The sequence below is a fragment of the Mauremys reevesii genome, linkage group 1 (assembly GCF_016161935.1).
Source record: "Mauremys reevesii isolate NIE-2019 linkage group 1, ASM1616193v1, whole genome shotgun sequence".
Classification (NCBI taxonomy): Eukaryota; Metazoa; Chordata; order Testudines; family Geoemydidae; genus Mauremys; species Mauremys reevesii.
In genome coordinates this window covers 294,151,888-294,178,573 of record NC_052623.1, presented here as the reverse complement: position 1 = coordinate 294,178,573, position 26,686 = coordinate 294,151,888, and the positions used below count along the sequence as shown (strand labels likewise).

The following is a 26,686-nucleotide window of genomic DNA, read 5'->3' as shown; positions in this document are numbered from 1 at the left end:
TGGCTTTTGTGGATTGCAGTGTAAGGTGTCTGTCTCTTCTCATGCGTCTACAGTGCTAGGACGCTGAGCACAGCAATGCCTACGTTCCTTTGAGGATCCCACCCTAGGAGAAGACACTTAAAGACTGACTGGAGTTCAGCTACTTCCTGGATTGTAGCTGAACCCAGTACAGTTGTCTTGAGAACATCATCCTCCCTCTTCATAGAAGTGTCACAGACTTCAGTTGTTGCTGTCTCTGGTAGGTTTAGGAACAGTATCTTTCTGCTTTGGTTGTCTGAACTGGAGGAAATACAAAGGTCTGGAAAGTTCTACAACAGTCACATGTGACAATTTTAGTAAGGCATGCACCCACTCACTCAAAATGGTATCCTCCATGCAGTGTGACCTTGCACATAGCACAAGGTCTACAAAATGGCATCCTCCATGGGGTCTGTCAAGGCTGATTCCCCACTCTGGCACTTTGAGTGCAGAAGGTGGGGGCCCGCAAGGAGTCTAAAAATTAATACTGGCCACTCCAGGCTTGTATTAAATGCCCAAGGTTACATCTTTTCTCTGACCTTGGAGGGGTAGATGTTGCCACCATCCAAGTGCTAAAAAAACCCCCTTTGGATCCAGGAAAGCGCACTTGGGAATTCCTTCCTGTGGGGTACCCTCAAGCCCCTTCACTCCCTCTCCAGGGAAGAGCTGAGAAAGAAAACAAAGGAAATCAGCTGTTGCCACCAGCTACTTAACATATGCACAAACTTCTTAGGACACCAAAATTCCAATCCTGTTCTTAAAAAGGACAAATTTTATTAAAAACAAAAAGAAAGAAAATACATCTGGATCTTAAGCTTTTGCTAGATTTAAAAATCCCACTTACAAAAATTAAACATCAAGAATAACCTTCTTGAGGCCCAGCTTAAAGGTTACAAGCAAAACAAAAGCATCTGGGAGTCTACTAGCCATAAGAAATAAACCTAATCATGTCTTTCTAAACATTCCTGATCTACTTACATATCTGGGGTGTTTCAAATAAGTAGTTCTAGGTATAATCTGATGATTTTTCATACCTGACTTAAAGCGTCTCATAGCATAACTTCTGCTCTGTTCCCCTCTTCAACAGAGAACAACAACTGACAAAGGGAATGTTTTTCCCCAATTTTAAAAAGTTCTAGCCCTCCCATTGGTTCTTTTGGTCAGGTGCCCACTACCTTCCTTTACTTGTGGACTTCTTTAACCCTTTACAGGCAAAGCAAGTAGAGAACAGCCACCAACAGGGATTTCATAGCTAATTGGCTGGCTGGGTGTCCATAAAAAGAAGTTACCCTCCCACCCCCTTCATTTATCACAGGGTCCCGTCAGAATTGTCCCACGGGCCACCAGTTGGACAGCAGACAGCTGACTGAGCATGCAGGGCATGCAATGTGTGCCTCGCATATATAAACAGCAGGCCACTGCTCTACAGTGATGTCTAGATATGTCTTGGTAAGTGACTGTCAGCACTTGTATGAGTCATCAACATTCATACCCAGGCTCGGTTTGTGACAGGCTGGCCCTTGCAGGCCTACAGCATGGTTGATTTACGCATGAGCGCCAGGCCCTATGAAATCAAGCATTTCCAGACTCCTTTGACTTCTGTTAGTAAAGTACATTTTTCCCTCTCTCCTCCAAGCAATCAGATGGTTACCAAAGCCGGATGGGACATACAGTTCTCCTACCTCAGCATGCACCCCTAGCCATTTAATCAAAGGGGACTGTTTGCCACATTTGCAGGGACAACATGCCAAAAGTGATTCCCCACCCTCGGAAGCCTGGCTTAGTGTTTAAGGAATACTCAGATGAGGAAAAGCTCCAGTCCAGAATTAGACTTTCTGATTAACAGTACTGGGAGGACACCTGTCTAACAGAAGAAGGTGAGGAGGAGAAGGTTTTAAGGGCAACTAGTAACTGAATAGGAATTGCTCACAGAACTAGCTTCAGCTATGTGATATAATGCATTTTTAGTGAAGATTTTTTGAAAGCGTTGTAAACAATGCCCGCAAAAGGAATGATTTCATGTTAATAGAACTAAGATCAAAATAGAACCTTAGAATGCACTTGTATTATATTTACACTGTCATAATACCAGTTGAACACAGTATATGTATGCACTTTTAAAATTACATGTTGGCCCAAAGTACATCTTGACACAGATGTAAAAGTTTACATAGTATTTATGTATGTAATCCTTCTGCCAGGTGGTGTTAGCAGCAGCAAGGACTGTGTTCAATATGTAGAGTTCCTCTTAACAATACAAAACAGAACTGGCTTGCGCCCGCACCCACTAATCTGGGAAAATTCCATCCCAGGGTGTCTCTAAGAGGCAATACTTCCCCACACGCAAGCACTGAGTCTGTTTATAGCAAAAGAAAATTTTTATTAAAAGGGAAAGGGAACCCAGCATTAATTTGGGAAAACACCATAACCACTTTCAAAAGCACGTAACCACAAGCAAACACCCACCCCATGGTGCGTTGGGCAGTGTCCTTTACTTCAGTTTACCACTTTGCCTTGTGAAAGTTGGATGAACGAATATCCCTTTAACACCCCATTCCCTTTTCCATGAGCTGAACCCCACTCACAGCTAGTTGTCCTTGGTCAATGAAGACCCAGAGTTCAAAGGTGCTTTCGCATGGTTTCACCTCCCATCCCTGAAAAAGGGGAAAAGAGGTATCGAACAATGCCTCTGTTGCTGCTGTACTCTGTTGCCTTGGGCAGCTGCTATTTTCTTTGCCACTGTTGGCTGCTTTCTATGGCTGTTATCTCTGCCACTACCTATTGCTCACTGCCACCTCTGCTGCTGCTCAGCTCTGCCTCCGTCATCACTAGGGCCCTACCAAATTCACGGCCATGAAAAACACATCATGGCCTGTGAAATCTGGTCTTTTGTGTGCTTTTACCCAATACTATGCATATTTCACGGGGGAGACCAGTGTTTCTCAAATTGGGAGTCCTGACCCAAAAGAGAGCTGCAGGGGTTCACCAGGTTACTTCAGCACTGCCTTCAGAGCTGGGCGGCTGGAAAGCAGCGGCTGTTTGTCTGTCTTCAGGCCTGGGGCTCCCAGCCAGCAGTCACTGCTCTCCAGCTGACCAGCTCTGAAGGCAGCACCACTGTCAATAGCAGCACAGAAGTAAGGGTAGCAGTACCACAACCTGACCTCAACAATAACTTTGCAAACCCCTCCCCCACCCCAACCCCACAACTCCTTTTTTGGGTCAGGACCCCTACAATTACAACACCATGACATTTCAATTTTAAGTAGCTGAAATCATGAAATTTATGATTTTTTATATCTTATGACTGTGAAATTGACTAAAATGGACCGTGAATTTGATAGGGCCCTAGTCATCACTGTTGCTTCTCGCTGATCACTGCTGCTTCTGCAATGTCGACTTCTGAGGTTCTGCCACTTAGATCATCTCAGTGATTTCACTGGGTAGCTGGAAACCACACTGCTAGTGCAATCTCTGTAGTGTCTTCCACTGCCTCGACACCAATGCCAAGGCTTAGCCCCTAGATCTAATCATCAGTAAGTTTAGCTCCAGTGATCACAGAACAGAAACAAGGATTGTCCCTTGAGTCTGTGTCAGCGCGGTGTTTAAACACTGAGGAGAGCATCCAGGATTCTTTAAGCGAAGTCTACATCACTACATAGAAACATCCATCTTCACCCCCTCTTTTTTTCATTAGATTTGGGCATTGCTATCCCTGGGTGACCCCCCTCAATCAGGGCAGACTAAGTTCACTTCTGCAGCTCTTCATTCATACAATAAGGATAACAACATTTCATCACCCCCTGCATTCAATATTAAAGTGAATTGTAACCCAAAATCTGCTCAAATTGATCACTGTGGCAAAGCAGCTCAGCCTGTTACACACCCAGGCAGAGTAGGTGTGTCCATGCAAATATGGGCCATCTGAAGTCTTTTCCCCTGTTACACACCCAGGCAGAGTAGGTGTGTCCATGCAAATATGGTCTGTCTGAAGTCTTTTCCCCAGGTAGATGTCATGGTAGATGTCATGGGAAAGCTCATTCAGACCCTGCTTACATATACTAACAATAAAAAAAAAAGTAAAGCATTTTTATATTGGTTTCTCTATAAACCATGTGGCATACATAGAATCATAATAGCATTGCATGAAGGTTTTACTGGTGCACATTTGGGATGACCTACATGCCCCCCCTCATTGCTTTATGTGTGAGGAAATCAAATACCACAAACCAAAGTCAATAAAACTTTTGTGCTGCACCATGTAATTTATTATCTATCACAAGCTATCTAGAATGTATTAAAATAAAAATATTTTGGAACTTTTTAAAATACCATCCACTAGGCTACAAGATATGTTTAGGAGAGATTTAATAAAAAAGTGAGAGGCTGATTGTGAGTCAAGAAGATAGAGGAAATCCCTACCCACAAAATTATTTTAGACTTGTAATCCTTAGAGATGAGCCTGAACCAAACTCTGAATGTCTAGGAACATTGGGGATGTTTATTTGAAAGCTAAATTTGTATATTGCAACTATCTGAAACCCTAGATCCAAACTTGGGGGCATTTGAAATCCAAATCTGAGTTTTGTGGCTTGGGTCCATGTCTGGTGGTAATTAGCTTTTTAAGTTAAACTAGAGTAGCTTGCTCTAGTATTTAGTGAGACAATTAAGCAGTTAGATGTCTCGTCAGGCTTGCCAGTTTTTCTCAGTGATGACAGCAGACTGTGAGTAGTTACTTGCTTCCTATAATATTTAAAAACATCTATTAATTATTTTATTCCAGCACATTTTTCCTATCACTCTAACTGCTTGACTCATTGTCAGCCAGTCCTCTACCTTCAATCCTCTCTCAAACAGATGTAATCATTTCTACCCTTATCCTCTCCAAGGTTCCAAGTCAGGTGAGGAAAAGGAGTTTTGTAAGACATTAAAAGGCCATGGAAGATTAAACAAGCTGTTATGAATGGAATGGAGTTTCCAGAAGAGATGGGATGGTGCAGTGAAAAGTAACAGGGTTAGTATGACTAGTGTAAGAGAGAGGTAAAGAGGGGTGTTTGGGATGAGAAGTAGCACAGTTGTCATTTGCACCTATGAAGAGGAGAACTAAACAGCAGTGAGATGAAGGTAAGTGAGAATGGAAGAAAAGGAGAGGTGGAGGTCATGAGAGCAGAAGGAAGAAGTGGAGTGGAAAGAGAAAAGATGAGATAGGCAAGTGAGGGGTCTGGCACTGGGCTATTGAAGCTAGGAAAGCCGGCTCTGCAGCCTCCTGAGCTATTGGGACCTGGTGGAGTTGCTAGGGTATCATCTAATGATAGTAATTAGATTATTTGGGTAGACTCCTGTAAATTGGTCTCCTAGGTTACTCCTCCTCAGTGAGTTACCTATTGTTTTAATAAAGATAGACAACCATTAACTGTGTGAACAGAATTCCAGAGACAATATAACACATTTAAAAATCGATTAGCCTAGACAGTGAGATGAATGATACTTTCATTAGTGAAATGTATATAGTTCACTTATTTTGTGGGGCTCGCTCTATCGCTCCTGTTGAAACTGTTCCAGTGTGGATATATAATGAATGCATGACTGGAGCAGGTGGCTGGACCTGGGGTGTCCTACCTCCCTGGAGGTGCCATAACCGCACTTAAGCATTTAGTCACACTGGAACAGTCATTGGGCCAGAGAATGAGAATTACTTTGTAGTCCAGTGGTTACACCCACTTGGGAGGTGAGAGAGACCCCCAGATCTAGTCTTCTTGCTCTAATCACTCCTTGGTTAGTTATCCATAGTGAAACAGCTTCAACAGGCAAGATGGAGGGAGCCTCCACCTCAGAATATCCCGTAGCTCAGTGGTTAGAGCATGCTCCTGAGAAGTGTGAAAGCCCTATTCATATCTGTTCTCCCTTTCTGGCAGAGAGGGAGGAATTGAGGTCTCACACATCCCAGGTGAGTAGTCGAACCATTTGGCTCAAAGTTAGAAGGTTGGCACTATTGCCTTCTCTGGTGAAATTTTGAAAGGGACCCAGTTCAATATGTGGCTTCTGAGCACGCTTCTGGGATCTGGCCTCACATGTGACTTAGGCAGCTGAATGCCTGTCTTCCCCTGGCTTGTGAATTGCTCTGGGGTGTAGGCTGGAGATAGGTGTCTGGATGCCTAGAGGGAGCCAGCAGTGCAAGTGCCCAGAGGCAGAAACATAAGTGCTGAGGGAACTTTTGCCCTGAAAACAGGCACTGAGTGAGTTTAGGCACCAACTGGGTTTGGCTGAAGTTTTGTGCACCGCAGTGGAGCCAAAACTGGGACCTATGTGCCTTTGTGGATCTGGGCCCTAGTTTTTTTCCTCACAAAGCGTAGGATGACTTCCCTCATTTGTCAGAATGAGAATTCCTAAAAAGCTAATTATTATAATTTATTTGTATTGCTGTAGCGCCATGGAGTCCCAGTCATAGCCCAGGAGCCCATTGTGCTGCACAAACACAGAACACACAGATGGTCCCTGCCCCAAAGAGCTCCCAAATTCTGCTTTCTTTTACATTTTCTGAGTGATGTATCTTCCCAGCATTTCCCCATGGGTGACTACACTCATTATCAGGAAGGATTTTCCTCTAATTCAGCCTAATTTCCCTCTTTGATAGGATTAGATTGTGCTTTTAAGACATAGCGTTGTGTTGTGAATGCACACTAGAGGGAGGCTCTGCCACTTGTTAAATGGATACAGCATGAACTCCTCACCTGCCTGCACCCAGGCAGCTCTGCTGGCTACTGGGAAATGTGGGGCTCTCCTCCTCACTCCCTTTGCAGGGAGCCTAGTGCTTTGCCTGCACTCCCCAAACACACTGCGGCTGATCCCAGAACAGGGATGGTGAAGGGGTACTGAAATAAAGAACCCCTCCTCTCCACTTTGTGCATTCATGCAGGGCCAGCCTCACTCTGGACCTTGGTTTCAGCCTGTATCTTCCACCCCTATTATTATGCTAAATAGTCCCTTCTACCCTTGGGCTCTCTACACTTAATATCCTTACATTTCCCTGACTTCAGTCATTTGAATTATATACCTGGTTATAGGCTAGAAACAGCACTAGCTGATGATCTCTACCAATAAATGAATATTTTAGATTTGTCAGCAGCTTTTGAGAGGGCTGATCATAATATTTTAGACCTAAGCAGGAGTGGCGAGAATTGAATAGCAATTACGTCTTTGCCTTGCCCTGATTGCTTTCTCCTGCAGGTGCCTATAATGTCACCCCTCTTTTGCAATGAAGATTAGTAGAGAGCCATGAGTTGCAATGCATACAGTATGCTAACTGACATCCAGCTCTATAGTTCCATCATATCTGACCTGGCTGGAGCAGTGAACCAGAGCTTGGCTGAAAATTCAGGCCCTGATATTTCCATCAGACTATAGACCCTCTGCCAGTACAAGCTGTCCATAAAGCTAGTGCATGTGGAAATTGCACCATGTAGGAGAATCCCTGGGTAGTGTACAGAGGGCTCCACACCACTTCCATTCACAGCCGGCAGCATAAGGAGCACGGCCAAAGGAAAGGTGGTGTGGCTAGAGTCCCTCTGCTCATGCTGTTACTGGTTATTGTAATAGCCCCTTTTGGTTGCTAGCAGCCAGGTGTAAGTCTAAGCAGCCTTGAGGCTGCTTTAACTTATGTTAGGGCCAGAACTGGGCCCTAGTCACCGCTATAATTGAGGGACTGCAAGGTGGCATTAAGCTGTCTCCGCCCCCTCCACCTTCTTGTGTCCCCTCACTCCACCTCCTGGTGTTCCACGGCTCTGATAATCAGACCCTCGTGATTACTACTAAAGATCACCTTTGATGAAATTAGTTTGGTGGTCTCCACTGCGTCCTTACGGAATGTCTGTCCACATTACTAAACTGCCATACTACTTATCTTAGAAAAGACTGAGGACTAGACTAGTGAGGGTCTGCAGGTCAAGAATAAACTGATTTAGCAGCAAAGATGTGTGGCAAAACTTGTATAACACTTATTCCTACTTACCTGACTAGAGCCAGTTAAAATATAGTGCTCTATGTTCCCTGTATCATTCTTTGTATTGTGGTAGCACCTAGAGGCCAGGGCCTTGTGATCAGAGCACTGTACAAACACATAAAAAGATTATCCTTGCCCCGAAGAGTTTACAATCTAAATTTAAGATGAGCAACAAGAGACAGAGGGGAGATGTGGGAGAGTACAAACAGTGAGACAATTATAACAGGGCCGGCTCCAGACCCCAGCACGCTAAGCACACGCTTGGGGCGGTGTCCCAGTGGGAGGGCGGCAGGCGGCTCCGGCGGACCTCCCGCAGGCGTGCCTGCGGAGGGGCCGTTGGTCCTGCGGCTCCGGTGGAACATCCGCAGGCGTGCCTGCGGGAGGTCCACCGGAGCCGCGGGGCCAGCGGACCCTCCACAGGCACATCTGCAGGAGGTCCACCGGAGCCGCGGGACCGGCGACCGCTAGAGCGCCCCCCGCGGCGTGCCGCCCTGCTTGGGGCGGCGGAAATCCTAGAGCCGCCCCTGAATTATAAACAGCGATAACAAAACGCCAGCTGCTTGAACATTGTCAAGTGGCTTGTAGGCATTGTTGGCAAAGTGGAGGAGAGAGTCTGCATTTCCCATGCCAATATTTTGGACTAAAAGGAGATTATTTATGAACCATTACCATGGTGACCAATTACTCAGTTCTTTAAGACTATTAGAATGTGACCTGTCATGTCGGACAGAAAATACTTTCCCCTAAATGGGCTATTTCTCTTAGCAAAAAAAGAGAAATGGAGGCAGAAAGAGTGTAATGTTGCTGATCCTATTTAATCCTACTAGGGTATCTTAGTGGCTGTCAAAATGAATCACTTTAATCAAGGGAATGTTGCTTTTCAAGCACTATCAAGTTGACAGAATACTGTGCTCCAAACCAAAAAAAAAAAGGTACCACAGTAGCAAGAGTAAATGAAAAAGACGCAATACTTCAAACAACACATTAGCCAAAGTGGCAATGTCAGGCCTTGTAGAAGGATTCCATTTGGAAATTGGAAAGCACAGGAGACTAGAAATTATACCCTCATAAATAGTACATATAGTACTTCACAAAACCTTCACTTTCCCAATATATCACTGCTGCTGGAATTCTGAAAACCTTTCAGATCAAATGTTTTATTCAACAACATTTTTAACTGGAGTCGATTCTGTGAAAAACTCCAAGGACTACTGACCTATCAATCAAACAGAAAGGGAAACAAGATTAAAGACCATCTTTAGTATGACTGCTATTCATTCAATGCCAAATATAAGAGGTGAAAAAAAATATTCAGAAACCACACTCTTAATAGAAGGTAGTGTGGATCAATAGATGGAACACCATTAGTGTACTGAAAATCGATAAAAGAAAATAGAGCTGAAGAGTCTAAAGCACCCGGCCTATGACTGAGTAGCATTATCGTACAATATAAAGGATAGCAAGCCACCAAACTCAGTCAGTGATGAACAGTCTGAAATACAGCCAATCCTGGAACTATTAGAGCAGAGAAAATGTAGAACTTAGATAAAAAAAGATTTGCTGAAAGAGTGACAGACGATTGCTGGTGAGACTGCAACTCTCTTTTTAATGCACATGCAACAAATATGGGGCCAGACTCTGGGTCCCTCAGAGCTGCACTCAGCACAGGACCCAGGCTAGGGCAGACGGTGGCTCTAAAGGGCCAAACCAGCCCTGGCAGAACTCGGAGCAGCTGACAGATTGTTCTAAATTATATCAGTTAGTTAAAACAGCCCCCTCAAGACTGTATCACAGGCTGGGCATCACCAGAGTGCAGCTCTGCTTTCCTCACCTGTCCATGTTACCCAGAAAAGCCCCCGATGCCTCATGGGGTATGGAAAGAAGCAGGTGGTAGAGAGCCACATATGCCCATTTTACACCACCCTGCTCTGTCAGGGTGGTGTAAAATGGGCATATGTGTACCACTGGAGCGGCACAAAAGGCCTGGAGGAACCAAGGCCCAGGCCTGGATTTTTAACTCCAGTGATTTCTGTTCAAATACTGATTAAGTCACAAGTCACTAATGGACATTTGTGAACACTGGGCCATTGAAAGTGTCTGCACAAGAAAACCTAGGAATTGGCTAGGACAGCTGATGTGAGAATAGGAGTGTGCTAGCAGGGCAGTGTGGTGGAAGCTTGGGCTATTTCTGGCACTGGCTGGTCCTTTCATTCTCTCTTGTTAATGAGTGCCACAGTAAAAAACATGAAGACAGTTGTTTGGTCTGTCGGCACGTTAAAAGGGTCCTTTGCAAATTTGTTTTACCAACTTCTTCCCACACACGGTCACTATCCCATTTATGTTTCTATATTTCAGCAAATGTGTTCTTTTGAATGATATCCTGTAATCATAGTTATGGGTTGGATATCTCACCTAGCAAGAGGCAGCAAAGCATTCAACACAACTAATCTTACTTTGTGGGAGATCCTTGTCCCAGAAGACAATGTGTTATGACAGTACAGCAGCCACAGTACACTGCTGGACCATGAGACAAGCCCCTATTGGTCAGGGGAGTGGTTGGATTATCCAGGCTTGAAGAAGTTTTAAAGTATATTTAGATTGTAACAGTTCTAGAGCATGGGCCATCTTTTCATTATATATGCACAGTACCTAGCAGAATGGGTCTCTGAACCTTGACTGGACCTCTAGCCACTACCACAATACAAATTATTATTATTAATAATAGGCTGGGTGGCTCAGGGTAGCAGCCTGGCTAGAAAAAAATAGAGAACTCTGAGGTGGGTCTGAAGGTGGGCTGGAGGAAGGTCACTGATAGAAGAGGCAGCAATTGTGTAACATGGCCAATTCATAAGTTGTGCTTTCTGAATGGTAAGTAAGGAGTACAGCAGTGACTATCCCCACCCTACAGTAATTGTCCTGTACATTTTCTGCTTTTTCCAGGAAATATTGCTAATTGCAATAGTGCTGTAGTGCATATGCACTGGGGATGGGCTTATTTTTATTTGTCTTCTGCTTTTGAACGCTCAGATTTGGCAATATTGCCATTTGCCAGTCAGTGAGCAACACATCAGCCTCTGTTTTGTCACCACTCACAGGATCACCTCCCATCCCTCTAGCCTCTGTGGAGGCTGATGCAACCATGCAACGTTCCCTGATTGGCAAATTCAGAGCATTTCACTTTAGTACTCACTCTGCTTTAGCTGTCTGGTATTAAAAACCACTTCCCTGTCCCACTCAAATAGAGGCATTATAAATTTATGTGAATAAGCCATTCCAGACATAAAATTCTGTTATGAACTAATGAAGTTGTCTCATCAGCCAGTGCCAGACCATGTAATTCTCTGATGCCTTTTAAACTCCGAGTTCTATTATTAATTTATATTGTTACCCCAAAATGTGTGTTTTTTGGTTAACTTAGCATTATGGTTACGCAAATGATATTTGAAACAACACACACACTTAAAAAAAAAAAAAAGAAAATGTCACTATCTCATGTATTCCCTTTGTGCCTCGCACATCCCAATAGGTCCCAATTACAAACACTATGCAAATGATATTATAGTGCTGGGGGTTCTAGTTATTCCCTCCCTTAAGCTTGGTTTTATGTGTTGTTCTTTTCACTGTCCCTGCTGCCCCTGCCTACGGCAGCAGAGTGCAGAGGGCTTAGCCTGGGGGTTTACACCACTAGGCCCTAGTATGCTCTGCCTGCCCAGCTCGGGACTCTGCAGTGTGTATGTCCTTTCTCAGGGGTTGCAAGGATTTTCATCTCCCAGTTCTTGCACCAAGGAAAGGACAAATCAACCAGAGTGAAGGAATCTCCCTGGTCCCAGAGGCCAGTGTCTCTTATGGTCTCCACCCTTAATGGCTAGGCAAAGGTGGAAGGATTGTTCTTCATTCATCTCCTCTCCTTGTAAAAGTTAGATCAGCAGCAAAGCCTGGCAGGCATGTTTAATTCTCTGCTGATGCTTGCATACCTTTCTCGTTCCCTGCTGGCCTGATTCATGCTGGGGTTAGGGTCTGGGGAGGGATCCAGGGACATAGGAAGAAATCAACGCTTGCTGCTCAGGCTGGCTTCTTTTTCCTGAGCCTCTTATTGCATTTGAGCCCAGGGCAACAATCCCACCTGCCTCCCAATCCCACCTGTCCATGAGGCAGTGGTGGGGCAGGGGGAGTGGTGGCTCTGGGAGTAGAGAGAGCTCATCTTCTCTCAGGATCAAGCTCTATGTGATTGATTGGTTGTCAATTTATTGTCTGTTTAGGACACAATCCTGAACATTTTTGTGCAGGCGAATAATCCTATTGACTACAGTGGTGTCACTCTCATGAGTATATCATTACATAAATGTTCTAATTAGGTGAGTATCTGTATTTAGACTAAACGTGAATAAATTAATTAAGAAAATCATGGAAATACCCAAACATCTTTTTTTTTTTTTTTTTTAAAGATATTCACACACCCCAAACACACAGAAAAATAAAAGGGCGGAATGAGAAGCCTACAAAAATTTACGTCAGGATTAGAGACAAATTCATACTTTACTCCAGGAGCAGTCAATAGGTGGACCATGGGCCAAATCCGGACCACCAGACACTTTTGAACAGACCCCAAAAATCTTCTTATTTACTTATTATCATTGTTGTTGATTATTATTTTCTCTAGAGTCTGGACCTTGACTCTACCTTGACAAAAATAATTGACTACCTCTGCTTTACTCTATAAGCTGAAGTCATATTATCTTACTTTTCTTGCATTCAGGCTATGGGGCTATTTGCATGAGTAATGTGAGCAGGATTTATCCCTTAATCTTCCAATTACTTGCCAGCTACTCCAGGTAGCTCTAGCCTACTGCTCCCTGTTGTGGCTGCATAGTGGAAGCTTAATGTTTACTTGCAAATAGCTTTCCTTTTTGTGGGCTTTCCTCTGTGTTTTACTGCTCAGGGAATTCAAGGAGATGTGGACTTCCTATATGTTATTAAATAAAGCCTAATAGATTATGGCTCTAACCTATGTTATCAGTTCTTTTATTGACAAAGTGAGATTCTCTGTAAAGCCACTTCACATAACTACTTAAAGCTCACCTAAATGCTGCAGCAGTATGCTTCCATAATTAGAGCCTACTCTACAGTCCTCACTCAGGCAGAACTAACAACTTTCACAGGAGTTTTCCTGAGTAAGGTATATGTACATTGTTGTCCTTTGTGACCGAAGATGACACTGATGATAGTATTATGTCTTGTGAATATGAGTGTGGATAGAAAGGCCAATGCACGAGTGGCAGTCCTGTCTGCACTGAATGCATATGTAGCTTGATACTGAGGAAGAGATTACAGTCTGTGTCTGCTGAAACTGCTGCTGTTTATGACTTAGCCTCTGTGCCTCAAGATCCATATGGTGATCAATCTCAAACTGAGCAACCTTATCATCGGGGCCAGATCTAGGGGCTGGCAACCCAGCCTGGGGGGTGCCAGGCTTGGGGGGAGGAGAGGGTGCCGGACTTGGGTGCTGGTTTTATTGTTAGTGGCAAAAGGGAAAATAAAATGTTTGAAGCAAAATGTTTCAGGTATTCTGTATGTATATTCATTTTTCACTAACTTCCTAGAATGTTCTGAACCTTTGTAGAATCTTGTGGAACCTTCCAGACTTTCTGAGAACTACATTTTCCTCAAGCTTCCTAGAAAGATGTCAGCCATGCCCTCATGGATTTATAAGGGGCTGGGTATTGCCAGTCAGACAGTGAGATATAAGGACAAAGTGAAATGAAGTGACAGCCCAGATGCTATATTGTGAATCGTGTTTTATTGTGTAATTGTGAAAGTGTACTTGTGTTTTAAGACTTGAGAACATGTAAGTAGTGACTAATAAAGGACATATTTAATGACACCGGAGACATCTATTAAACCCCTATCTGCGCAACAATATAAATGAAATACTGTTACTTCCTTTCCCGTGCTTAACACACAAAGTTTGATGACTTTCTAAGACTGCGGAACATATACTTTTGTTCTCCCTAATACTGCCTGTTTCCACCCAGAGAAAATAAAAGATGCCCCTGAGGAAGCCTTCAGGAACAAAGTGTAGGAAGCGAAAAGCTCAATTGCAATCTAGTTTGCAACAAGGGGAAAATCTGATGGGGAAATATCTAAAACAGAACAACACAGACCAGGCTTTAGGCAGTAGCGATTGTCCCAGTGCAGAAGAAAGTGAGGAGTGAAGTGTAAATGATGGAAGTCTTATTACTAAGGAATTAGCAGATTTACCTGAAGATAAGGAATGCAAATGAAGAAAGTGATAGAGAATTGTCAAGTTTTCTTGATGGTGTAAAGGAGAGTGATGATAAAGAGGAATGTGGCTCACATGAAAAGGGAGAGAAATGACAAATAAAAATCTCGTTTACATGAAAAGGAGATAAATGATAAAGAAGAATCAGCCTTGCATGATGACAGAAACAGCACTGAGAAAAACTGCACACCACAAATTGATACATCAGATCCTGCTTTATGGCCAATGATCCTAAAGTCTGCTGATATTGATCGTACAATTTTGAACGGGCCAGGCAAAATTGAGTATATGACATTTCCAGTAAATGAGCAGAAGTGGCACTTTGCAAAGTCGCACTGCGAAAGAGGCCTCAAGAATGGTAAGAAACTGAATCAGCGTTGGCTAGTTTACTCAAAATCAACTGACAAACTGTTCTGTTTTTGTTGTAAAATATTTGACAAGAATGCCAAATCATTGCTTGCACTACCCGAGTACAATTACTAGCCTAAGTGCTGATGCTCTGAAGCAACATGAAAAGTCACCTGGCCATTTTATGGCATACTCCAAATGGATGGAGGTCAAATCCAGACTAAAGCTGAATAAATGCCTAGACGCAGAAAACCAGTGCATTATTAATGTAGAAACCCAGCACTGGTGAAATGTTCTTGAGTGTCTGATCTCAATTACCCTCTTCCTTGCAAAGAATAATTTGGCTTTCCAGTGCTCGTTGGATAAGTTGTTCACTGAACATAATGGTAATTTCCTCAATTTGGTAGAGGTCCTGGGGAAATACAATGATGTCATGCGTGAGTACCTACACTGAGTAGTTCAAAAAGTAGCTATTACAACTACTGCAGCAAAACAATTCAAAACAAATTGATTAACCTTATGGCAAGGAAGGTGCTTGATAACATATTGATGAAGTAGGGTTACCAGATAGCAACTGCGGGGGGAAAAAAAGGGACAGGGGGTGGAGGGTAACAGGCGCCTATATAAGAAAAAGTCCCAAAAAATGGGACTGTCCCTTTTAAAAATGGGACATCTGGTCACACTATGATGAAGTAGTAATGGACTACACTCCATAGGTGCCAACTCCATGGGTGCTCCGGGGCTGGAGCACCCATGGGGAAAAATTGGTGGGTGCTCTGCACCCACCGGCAGCTCCCCGACACACATCCCCACCCCAGCACACCTCTGCCTCCTCCCCTGAGTGTGCCACCAAGTCCTGCTTCTCCCTCCTTCCTCCCAGCACTTGCACCGTGAAACAGCTGTTTTGTGCAGCAAGCAGTGGGGGGGTGGGGGATGGGAGAAGGAGGAGGAATGCAGTGCACTCGGGGAAGAGGCAGGGCCAGGGCAGGGATTTGGGGAGGGGTCCAATAGAATAAGGGAGGGGCAGAGTTGGAGAGGCCCGGGGGGGCATGAGCACCCACTGGCGCCAAGGAAAGTTGGCACCTGTGCTACACTCCCGACATTAGTCATAGCGAAACGATGTCATTTACAGTAAGAATTGTTGACAATGAGGATGGCTGTATCCAAGTAAAGGAAAACTTTATTTCCAGTCTGTGGATGACTCTACTGGAAAAGGCCTAATAGAACTGTTTATGAATGTTTTGAATGAGAATAAAATAAAGCTTCAGGACTGCTGTGGCCAAGGCTACGACAACAGCGTGAACATGAAGGGAAGAAACAGTGGCATCCAAACAAGGATCCTTGCACTGAATCCAAGAGCTTTCTTCATGCCTTGTGACTGCCATTTACTCAACCTGGCTGTGTCAGATGCAGCATCATCTTCTTAGATTCAGTATCTCTCTTCGGAGTACTGCAAAGGACATACTTCTTGTTTTCTGAATCAATTATCAGGTGGAAGAGCCTCACAGACAATGTTACAAATCTGACCATAAAGCTGCTAAACTGGGAGATCCACAGTGACAGTTTGAGGCCAGTGAGGTAGCAAGTTACTGAGGTTTACGACACCCTGAGGGAACTGGCTGTGACATTCCTCTCTGGTGTTATCTGGACCAGTGATCTGCTAGGTAACTCCAATCCTTGATTCTGGGAGCCAGCCTTAGCCTGCTCTGCTGTGAGAACCCCCACTCCTGGGCTGTTCACACACAGCCTCTGGCATATAAGCTGCTCCCAGCTACTTGCAACCGAATGACACTAGCCAATATCTCCAATCCTAGGAATCTTCGTCTTGCAGTGTCCAGTTATACCCACTGGACACTGCAAGCTTATATGAGTTTGTCAATTTAACAAAGAAATTGATATATACCCGGCTTTTGATATGTACTAGACTTTTAATTTTGTTTGACGTTTAATACCTTGTCACTGCTAGACTCTGCCTGATAGTCTGCCAAATGATGAACTGGCTTTGTTGATGTGACTTATCAGCTCCTTGTCTATAGTAGCATCATTCAACAGTATGCTGCCAAGATAGAAGAAGTCTGTAACAGCTTACAGCTGTGTATTGCTGATGGTGACTTTTGGTTTTGTATAGGGTTTCCCTGATGCAAATTGAAAGATGACTTCTGTGTCTTTCAGACTGATTGTCAGCCCATACTGTTTTGCACACACTGAAGATCTGTTTATAATCAAATATATATTTTCTAGAGCAGTGGTTCCCAAACTGGGGTTCGGGAACACCTGGGGTTCACAAAATGTTACAGGGGGTTCTCGGGGGGGAAAAATTCCCTAATGGCGGACAGAGCTGTCCCTAGGGATCCCGGGCAGCATGGGGCTAAGCAGATCAAAGAAAGCATATCTATCACACTGAGGAGGTTTAAACTTCAAGACTTCTTATAAGAAATGGAAATAGAGATTGATATTTTTTGCTGTTTTTTAAATTAAATAGGCAGCTAGTATTGTTTTTTAAATTATTATGAAGAGCAAGTTTAAGCTTTGTTGTAATGTGCATTGTTTGCCTGGACTGCTCAAGACCTGAATGCTTGGGTAGGAGGAACTCTTTGAGTTGGCTTCTTAAATACCTTTATGCTGTTTCACATCTGATACTCCTTGATGAAACATAGGAGCCTTGTGTTATAACAGGCTTCTTCAAAGTGATACAAGCTATGAAAGTGAGATCTTGGAACAGTGTTGCTGTTTTCATAATGTAATAAAAATAATGTAATGATAAATAATAATAAATAGTGTGTAATAAGCATGTCATAAAAACAAATTTTATATTTCCAAGATCACTGCTTTTTATAATTTATACTCAAGTAAAGGAGAAAATCCCTGGAAATATTCATTTTTAGGAGCGGGTTCACGAGACTTGTCATTTTAGTGAAAGGGGTTCACAAGTTGTTAAAGTTTGGGAACCACTGTTCTAGAGTATGTGTCTCCATAGCACAGTCATCAGCATACAACAGCTCATGGACAATTGCCTCAAAGACCGTTATGGAAGATTGCAGCCTGTTCAGGTTGAATAATTTTTCAGAGGGTGGGAAAGGTATTCTGACACAGGCATTCAGGTCTTTTGTAGAGTCATTGAGTATTGCTGCAGAGGAGAGATTGAACAATATTGGACCAGTTACATAGCCCTGCTTAATACCATTAGTGATAGGAAATGGGTCAGACAGAACATCTACACACTTATCCAAGCATTCCATCATGAAATAGCCTCAAAATGTTGATGAATTTTTCTGGACAACCAAACCTAATAGTTGCCAAAGTCCAATTCCACTGATGGTGTCAAATGTGAGGTCAGTGAAGACAGTGTAAAGGTCCTGTTGCTGTCCTCTGCTTTTCTCCTGCAACTGATGAGTTACAAATATCATGTCTGCCATTCCTCACATTGACCTGAAACAGCACTGCAACTCTGATAGCACATGATTAGTGATGTTGTGTAGCAGACCATCAAAAATACTCTGGCCAAAATCTTTCCAGTAATGGAGAGTAACCACTATAGCTGCCACAGTAAGACTTTTCACCTTTCTTCTTGGATATAGTGACAGTGGTGTTACCTTCGAAGTTTTGTAGTACATCTTTAGAGAAAGAGTCCATGGAGTTGCTTCAGCAAGGTCTCACCTCCATACGTTAATATTTTGGCAGGAATGCCATCAGATCTGGGGACCCTGCAGTTCTTCATTGCACATGACTTCTGTCAAGGGAAGGAACTGTGTCCACTTTGTCATTACACATTGGCTGATCCATTATTCTTATTAGTGCCTCATCTATGATGTTGGATGGTGTGTTCAGAAGATCACTGAAATGCTGCTGCCACCTCTGAAGGATTTCTTCTTTATCAGTGATCAATGTTAGGCAGCCTTCACAGTTCAAAGGCACTGTAATGGTGGGGGTAGGACCATATATGTCTTTCAAAGCAGCATAGAAGTCTTCGGTCTCATGACAGTCGGCATACCTCTGGATTTCATCTGCCGAGGCAGTCTACCATTGATCCTGCATGTCTCTAAGCTTAAACTGGAAGTCATGACACAGATTCCTGTACGTTGCTACTGTGCCTACAGAGACATGGGTTGTAAGAATTTAGCAGTGCATCTCATATTTTTTAGTGAGTAGCTGTTGGATTTCTGGGTCACTCTTGTAGAACCAATCTTGGTGATGTTGTTTTACTATATCCAAGGTGGCGAGAGCAACTTGATAAATAGCATCATGAAAAGTTACCCATTCACTATGAACACTAGCACTAGAGGTCAAACTAGCATGGCCAGACAGAACTGCTGTGATATTGTAGCAGAGCTGTGCTCATATAGTTTCATCTTGTAATCACTCTACATCCAATTGGTTTAGATGATTTGCAATGCATTGGCCATATTAGCAATAACAGTTTGGGGTGGATATGCAATAATCTAACAGTCTGCCACATGCCTGGCTGAAGTGATTTCTTTGTTCTGTTGATCTTGCTGCCTGAGGATATAGTCAATAAGATGCCATTGTTTGATCTTAGGTGCATCCATGACATTATTTTTTTGTCTGATAGGTGGAAAAAGGTATCCATGATCACTAGTTGTCACTTCACATATTCACTGAGTTGCAGAATCCCACTGCTATTCTTTCCTCCAATCCCATGCTATCACATTACTTCCAACCCTTGCATTAAAGTCCCCCAGGATGATCAGTTTATCTGATGCTGGTACAGATAGGATGAGTTTGTCTAAGTCACTATAGAATGTCTCTTTCTCATCATTGGCATTTGTCACGGTGGGAGCATAAGTGCTGATGATGGTAGTATTTTACTTGTGTTTCAATGGCAACCACAAAGACATAAAACAATCAGTTATGCCTATACATAGACTCCAAAGGACACACTGAGGGAGCAATCAGAATGGTAGGAGGAGAACCAGGAGAAGACAGTCACAGAAGCTTAGGGAGGACAAGATTTCAAGAAGAGTATAGTCAATGGAGTCAAAGTGACAGATCAAAGAGGATAAGGATGGAGTACTGGTTCTGAGCTTTGGTTAGGAAGAGGTCATTGGACCATTCTTGCCAAAGTGTCTAGACCGGAGAGAGTCTAGGATGGATCTGGAGGAGAGGAAGTGCAGATACTAACTGTAAACATGGCATCTAAGGAGTTTAGAATGAAAGGGAGATGAGAGATGGAGTGGTAGTAGGAAAGGTAAGTGCGACCAAGAGTGTGCGTTTTGTTTTGTTTTGAAGAGACTTGAAGTGCTTGTATTGTGAGAGGAAAGAGCCAGTGTGAAAGATTAAGGAGAAGAGTAAGGAAGGCATGAAAGTGGATGCAAGGGAGATAAGGCTATGGGTTGGAATGCAGTCACTGGGGCAAGTGGAGGGGCAATAGGAGGAGAGCAATCAAGAAGCTTTTAACCCTCAAAGTGTGTTTATTGGCATTATATTTTGCAGTGATGCACCATTCAATGTGTATATTTTTCAGAGGGATCCCTAAAATATTCTACTATAGTCCTATTAAATTCCAACAAAGCCACCATCATAGTTATCGTGTCCAACTTGATTGTATCTACAGCATTTTAGGGTATGCACCTACATGTCAACACAAGGTTGCATGTTCTGTCTCTAATTTAATTTTCTCTTTCCATTTCTGTGCATGGCTGGGCATAGAGTCTCTCAAAGCATGCAGCTGAGGGAGGGACAAATGTGCTTTCCCCACACACTTGCTCTTTTCAATAAGAGATGACACGCAGTAAATAGTAGCCTGGAGCCTTAGTCAATATTTAGGCCATCTTTAATTTGCTCAAGCTATTTCAAGATAACATGTGGGAGTGTGAAAAACTGACATTTCTTCTTGCAAGACTTTCAAAAAGATATTTACCTGTGGCTGTCAGAAGGATTAAATGTATGGACCGAAAAGTTGAAAGTTGTTATATTTAAGTAGTAGTAAGCATTAACATCTATAATATGTTCAAGCAATAGCTCATGGAGAGTATGCCCTTCAAATGAATTGTGATTCAAAACCCTGAAGTCAATGGAAAGTCTTATACTTTCCAATTCTTACCAACTTATAACAAGACAGCACACATGTGAATACTAATTATTTGCTAATATGCTGAGACTGTAATCAAGGTTTAGCATTATTCTGTGGAGGAAATTAATGTGTTTTCTTATCGGTTGGAGGCAGAAGGAAATTCATTTTGAAGATGCTGAATTTGTCACTGTCAGTGGAAACATGCTGAGTGGGCTGTAGGATATGGTTTGGTTGTGTCCCATAAATTGGCATTTCCTTGCTTTTTTAAGGTTTATGTTGACGAGGGATGTCACGCTTCACCATTCTTAATTCCTTTCAACAAGTAATTTTTCTTTGTGGAATTTTACATGGTTTACAAAACCTGTCATTTTTATTAGAAAAATGGAAAAACTCAAAATTTTGTTGAAGCAATGATTAGTGAAGTGAGGATTCCAATTGCATGCTTTGAGCGAAGCACCTCAGCACTGGTTTTGCTGAACAGAAAGCCTTTATAAAATATGTTTTTGGCTGAAATTCTGAAAGGCTGATGTGCTGAGATAGATATTTATCACCTATTAAATCTGTGAAAGATGATAGAAAGTTTCCACTAAAATTCCAAAGCTTCAGATATGGCCTTTCACAGAGAGTTGTTTTAAAGAGGCAAGTCAGCCTCAAATGGAGTTTACATGAACACTGTCAAAAAAAGGAATCATAAAGATGAAGGACAATTTGGTGACAGAAGAAAAAGAGTTGTGGGGGGATTTCTGTTTGAATAAGCACTCAACACCTGGAAACATCTTAGGAACAAAGACTGGATTAGGGAGGTGGTCCCAGGATGAAAGGATTTCTATCCTGTGTATGGAAGATTGGTGTACTGTTTGTACCATCAGAGTGAGACGCTGCTTGATTCAAATTACATCTAGATTGTGATTTTGTTTTATTTCTTAGGCAGCCAACTTTGATCTGTACGCTATTACTTATAATCACTTAAAATCTATCTTTCTGTAGTTAATAAATCTGTCTTATATATATATATATATATATATATATATATATATATATATATATATATATATATATATATATATATATATATATATAATTACCTAAGACAGTGTGTTGTTTGAAGTGCAAAGGGAAATCTGCTCAGGAACAGGGGCTGGTGCATTGTCCTTTGCACATTGAGGGAGGGGCGGACTGAGTCACAACTTACACTGGTCAGGCTTTTGACCAGGGCAAGACGGTACTGGTCTCGGGTCCTAGGCTGCAGACCGAGGGAGAGTTGGCTGGAGCCTCTTTATTGTTGGTTCATGAGTGAAGACAGTGTAAAGGTCCTGTTGCTGTCCTCTGCTTTTCTCCTGCAACTGATGAGTTACAAATATCATGTCTGCCATTCCTCACATTGACCTGAAACAGCACTGCAACTCCGATAGCACATGATTAGTGATGTTGTGTAGCAGACCATCAAAAATGAGAAAGCACTCATGTAACATAGCTGGGTGTGTCTCTGTCTGTGAATGTTTCTGTGAGTGCAGGATCTGGAGAGGTCTGCAGCCTGTCACAGCATCACAATGTGAGAGGGAGCCCAAGTTGGTAGTACAGAGGGCTCAGCGGTACCTCACTTCCAGGTTGCACCCCAGGGAAGTACATCACAGTAATTAACACTAGTTACTAAGTACTTTTTTTCAAACTTTTTAGGACTGAATGGGCTACTAGGAAGGGGAAGGACAAGAAGAGTTAAAGTTAGCGCAGGTCAGCTGAAGAGTTTAGAAGGAAAGTAATGAGGTGAGTGGAGAAAGGAAAGCTGTGGTAGCCTAGAGGGCCGAGCTAGGAGAGCAGTTCCTTAGAGAGGGGAGCAAGAAAAAAAGAGGAAAAAGGGGAACAGAAAAAAAGAGGATCAGCAAAGAAGAGGTAAAAGGGAAGCCCAGAAGGAGGTCAGAGGAAGTGAGAAAGCAGGAAGGAAGTGGTGGAGATGGATGAAGGTAGAAATGGAAAAACCAATAGTTTTTAATTAAATTAAAAATAAGAAGAAAGAAGAAGAAAGAGAAAGAAATAGGAAAAAAAGAAAAGGATAAGGACAGGGATGGAAATAATTGGAATGGCACAATATTTAATATTTTTAATATCTTTTAATCTTTAATGAGGCTAAGTGATAGATAGTGATAGAGGAATGAAGATATGGAATAAAGATTGGGGTACAGAGTAGGTAGTAGCTGGTAGAGAACAAAAATGAACAAAAAAAAAAGAATCCAAAAATAACGGAAATAATCTTCATCCCAGATTATTTAGGTGAGGAATATAGCTGTGATATTATAATTTATTTTTTTATAATTCTATTAAATTAAATAAATTTTGACGTTAGATTGCCTAATGGAGTTTAATATTCATGAAAAAGGGTAAAAAAGAAGGGAAAAAAACTTAACATCTGTTAAGTGCTTAGCAAAGGAAAATCTGTAAAAAAAAAAAAAAAAGAAAAAAAGAGTGATGCATGAGTGGCATGAGGACGATGGCAATGATTTATTTACAAAGGTAAGGTAGAAAGCAAAAACCAACCACCTTTCATTTTCTTTGAGAAAGTCTTTTTGAGAAAGTAGAAGATTTATGGGGATAATATATCTGGATATAAGTAAGGCGGATTACAGTAAGACATGATAATTAATTACTGATGGAAAAAAAAAAATGAAGAAAAAAAAAAAGAGGTGGGAAAAGGAGCTGGGTGAGTGGAGAGAGGGGAGGGAGAGGGGGAAGAGGAGGGGTTGGTCAGAGGGAGGGGGGGAGGGGGAGTTAGTGGAGTTGTTTCCGGTTTGGGTTTATTTTTTATTTTTTATTTATTATTTATGCTGTAGGAGGAACCCCTGGAAGGAGGAAACTGGAAAAGTGGGCTGATAGTTGGGAGTATTGAAGGGGTTGGACCGGATATCGATCAAAATGGATTGGATGACTCCAGGGAGATGTGGATGACAGGATGAAATTCATAGTGAGTAATGGTGTAATTCATTAAGTTTACTGTGTAAAACATTTATTTTAGTTGGGAATAAGGGGATTTAACCAGAGTTGGAGGAGGGGGGAGGAGGAGGGGGAGGGAGGAGGAGACAGATGATGATGGATATGAATGTGATATGTGTGAGTAAAATATGAAATGTAAATGAATGCTTGGGATGCATTGCATTAGTTAGTAGTAGGGGATAAGAGGGAGTAGCTATAGGGTATATATAAGGTTGTTGTATGAGGAGTATTGTTGGCAGTGTGTTTTTTGTATCTTGGTCTCTAAATGTTTAAGAAAGATGAATTCAAAAGAAGGAAGACTAAAAGACAAGAAGGAGAATGGAGGAGAAGAATGGAGAGGAGGAATGATGAGAGGAGACTTGAGTTTTCCTTAACCAAAAAAAGGAGAAGAGGAGAGAAAGAAGGATAAGAGGAATATATCAGAGGAGGATAAAAGGAAGGAGAGGAGGAATTATTTTCAGCTCAGTGCTAATGTGGACATGGACAAACGGATATAAAAATTGTAAATGAAATTCTCAGAAAAAAAAATTAGAAAATTAAATTTCTAACCATCAGGTGCAATACTGGACAGGCCTAGACAGGGGAACAAGGGGGGAAGGACCTGGAAACTTTATTTTTTTTTAAGATAAATTTTATGGATGAGATGGAGATGAGGGATAGGGGCTAAGTCAATCAATAGATCAAGAGTGCCACACTGGTAAGTAGTCAAATGGTCAATGATGATATATATTTTTTTTCCAGAGATGTATGGCTGAGAGTCTTTGCATGCCCGGGGGTTCAGCAGCTGCCCATATTTGGGGGGGGGGGGAGGAAATTTTCTCCAGGAAGATTGGGGTGGTGGCTTGGGTTTTTTCGCCTTCCTCCGGGGGGGGGGGGGGGCTGCTAAGGAAGAGTGGGATCGCTTTATGTGCCTGCATCTAGCAGGAGGTCAGACTAGATGATCATAATGGTCCCTTCTGATCTTGAATTCTATGATTCTATGAAAAAGCATCTGATGCCTCATGAAAGACTTGGAAGGTACTTTATTAATGGATTTTAATAGTTCTGGTTCCTGTGGGAACTAAAACACTGAATTTTCTCACTTCACTATTTGCAGGACCTAACTTGATCTCACCAATTTCACCCTTTTTGCAGCTTATCTGCTGCTTTCACTAGCCCAAGAGAACCAGATCAGACTGATTTCATATCTACAGCCTTACAAATGTATAGCTGTTTTTATTTTTTTTTCCACTTATTTTTTTTACTCTCTCTACTTGAATATGTTTCAGTACCATTACCTTGTTTTCTTGTCCTTTCCTGTCTCTCTACTTATTCATAGTCCTCCCAATTTTATTTTGTTTCTCTCTCTTTGGTGGGAATAAAATAGAATGCAATGCCTAATAACAGACATATCCAGGACTTTAATGATCTTCTGCTGTTAGTTCTTTGTATTTTTCCTGCTGTGTTTAGTTGATTATGATTAAAGTAACACATCCTCACAGCCGCTGACAGGAAAAGCTCTTATGAAGAGTCTGATTTCTAGCAGAGACACTCACAGGCATATGCAGATGAGACAACCAATGTTAGGCCATGGCTACGCTACAAACTGCGGTTGACACAAGTTAGGTTGGTGTACAGCTGCTGAAGCTTGTATATTGCTTGGGCACGTGCATACTTGGCTGCTTGCCTCAGCACTGCAAGTATCCTCTAGAAGTGATTGTATTAATATAAAGTGTGGTGGATAGATGGGTTGATATCCCACTACGCCACATGCCACCATCTGAGCTTGCTTCCAATCAATTCCCTGATCCCTGGCTCCTCCTCTGCCTGACCATCTTAACCCCTTCAAGTCCAGGATGGGGTGGACACACCATCACAGGGCGACATTATCATGTTCCTGTACCTGACGTGGACTGGTCATAGAGCTTGCTTATACACACCATATGTGTCCATCATAAGATCCTTTAATGCTCTTCCAGTTATGGTTAAGGTTAGCTTTAAATAAACATATTTTACACACAGTGCTAGCTAGTGGCTGAACTGTATAATGTAGCTTAGCATTCCATTACAGAGATGGCTATTTCTTCAAGAACGGTTTGCTGAGGGATATAGCAAAAAACAATTCAGGGTTATTGATGGCATTCACAGAGAAGTTGTAGACAGTGGAATGCTGCTTCTGGGCCCAAGAAATGAGCACTGACTAGTGGGATTGCATGGTGATGCAGGTTTGGGACGACAAGCAGTGGCTGCAGAAATGGAGGTTACTCATCTGTAACTGGAGGTTCTTCAAGATGTGTTGTGTCTTTGTATTCCACATGTGGGTACACATGTACATCATATGTGCCTGAGATTAGAGATTTCTAGCAAGTAGTGTCTGTTGGTCTGAACCTGTGCAGTTGCTTTCCTTGTGCTCCAAACCAAGACTGCTTTTATGGGGGGTGCTTTGGACCGATGCCTCTACAGTTCTCTAAGTATAGCTCAAGATCTGAAGCAGAAGAGAAGGAGAGCAGATATTGGAATACAGACATGTACCACACATCTCAAAGTACCTCCAATTATAGGTGAGTAACCTCCATTTCTTCTTCAAGTGCTGGGCCCTATGTGTATTCCACACATGGAGAAGTGGTAAGCAGTAGTCAAACAGGAGTGGGGAGCAAGGATGCAGTTGGTATAGAAGCCGGTAATACCGCTGTCCCCGCAGCTGTACCTGCATAAGAGGTCTGGATAACGTATAATGTTTCGTGAAAATAAGGATGGCGCTCCAGGTAGCCGCCCTACATATATCTAGTATAGGTATCTCTCCAAAGATGCTGTTTAAGTTGCTTGCGTTCTAGTAGAATGGGCTCTTACCCCTTCCAGCCAAGGAATATGCACCAATCGATAACAAAGAATGATGCAGATGGAGATCCTCTAGAGAATCTCTGAGCAGATAATGCTTATCCCTCTGATCACTCTGCTAAAGTGATAAATAGTCTAGGAGTATTCCTAATTGGTTTGTTCTCTGCAGATTGAATGCCAAAGCCCATCAGATGTTGAGAGAGTGATGTCT

General features: G+C 42.4%; 1 protein-coding gene across 1 annotated transcript in view; it reads left to right on the top strand.

Annotated features, from left to right (window-relative positions):
• Positions 1–5,120: 5,120 nt before the first annotated feature.
• TBC1D15 (TBC1 domain family member 15) overlaps positions 5,121–26,686 on the top strand; it is a 113,057-nt gene continuing 91,491 nt past the window's right edge. Inside the window, exon 1 of the mRNA XM_039499803.1 lies at positions 5,121–5,139. Coding sequence (XP_039355737.1) covers positions 5,134–5,139 — 6 coding nt within the window. The 5' untranslated portion in view covers positions 5,121–5,133. The remainder of the gene's footprint in view (positions 5,140–26,686) is intronic.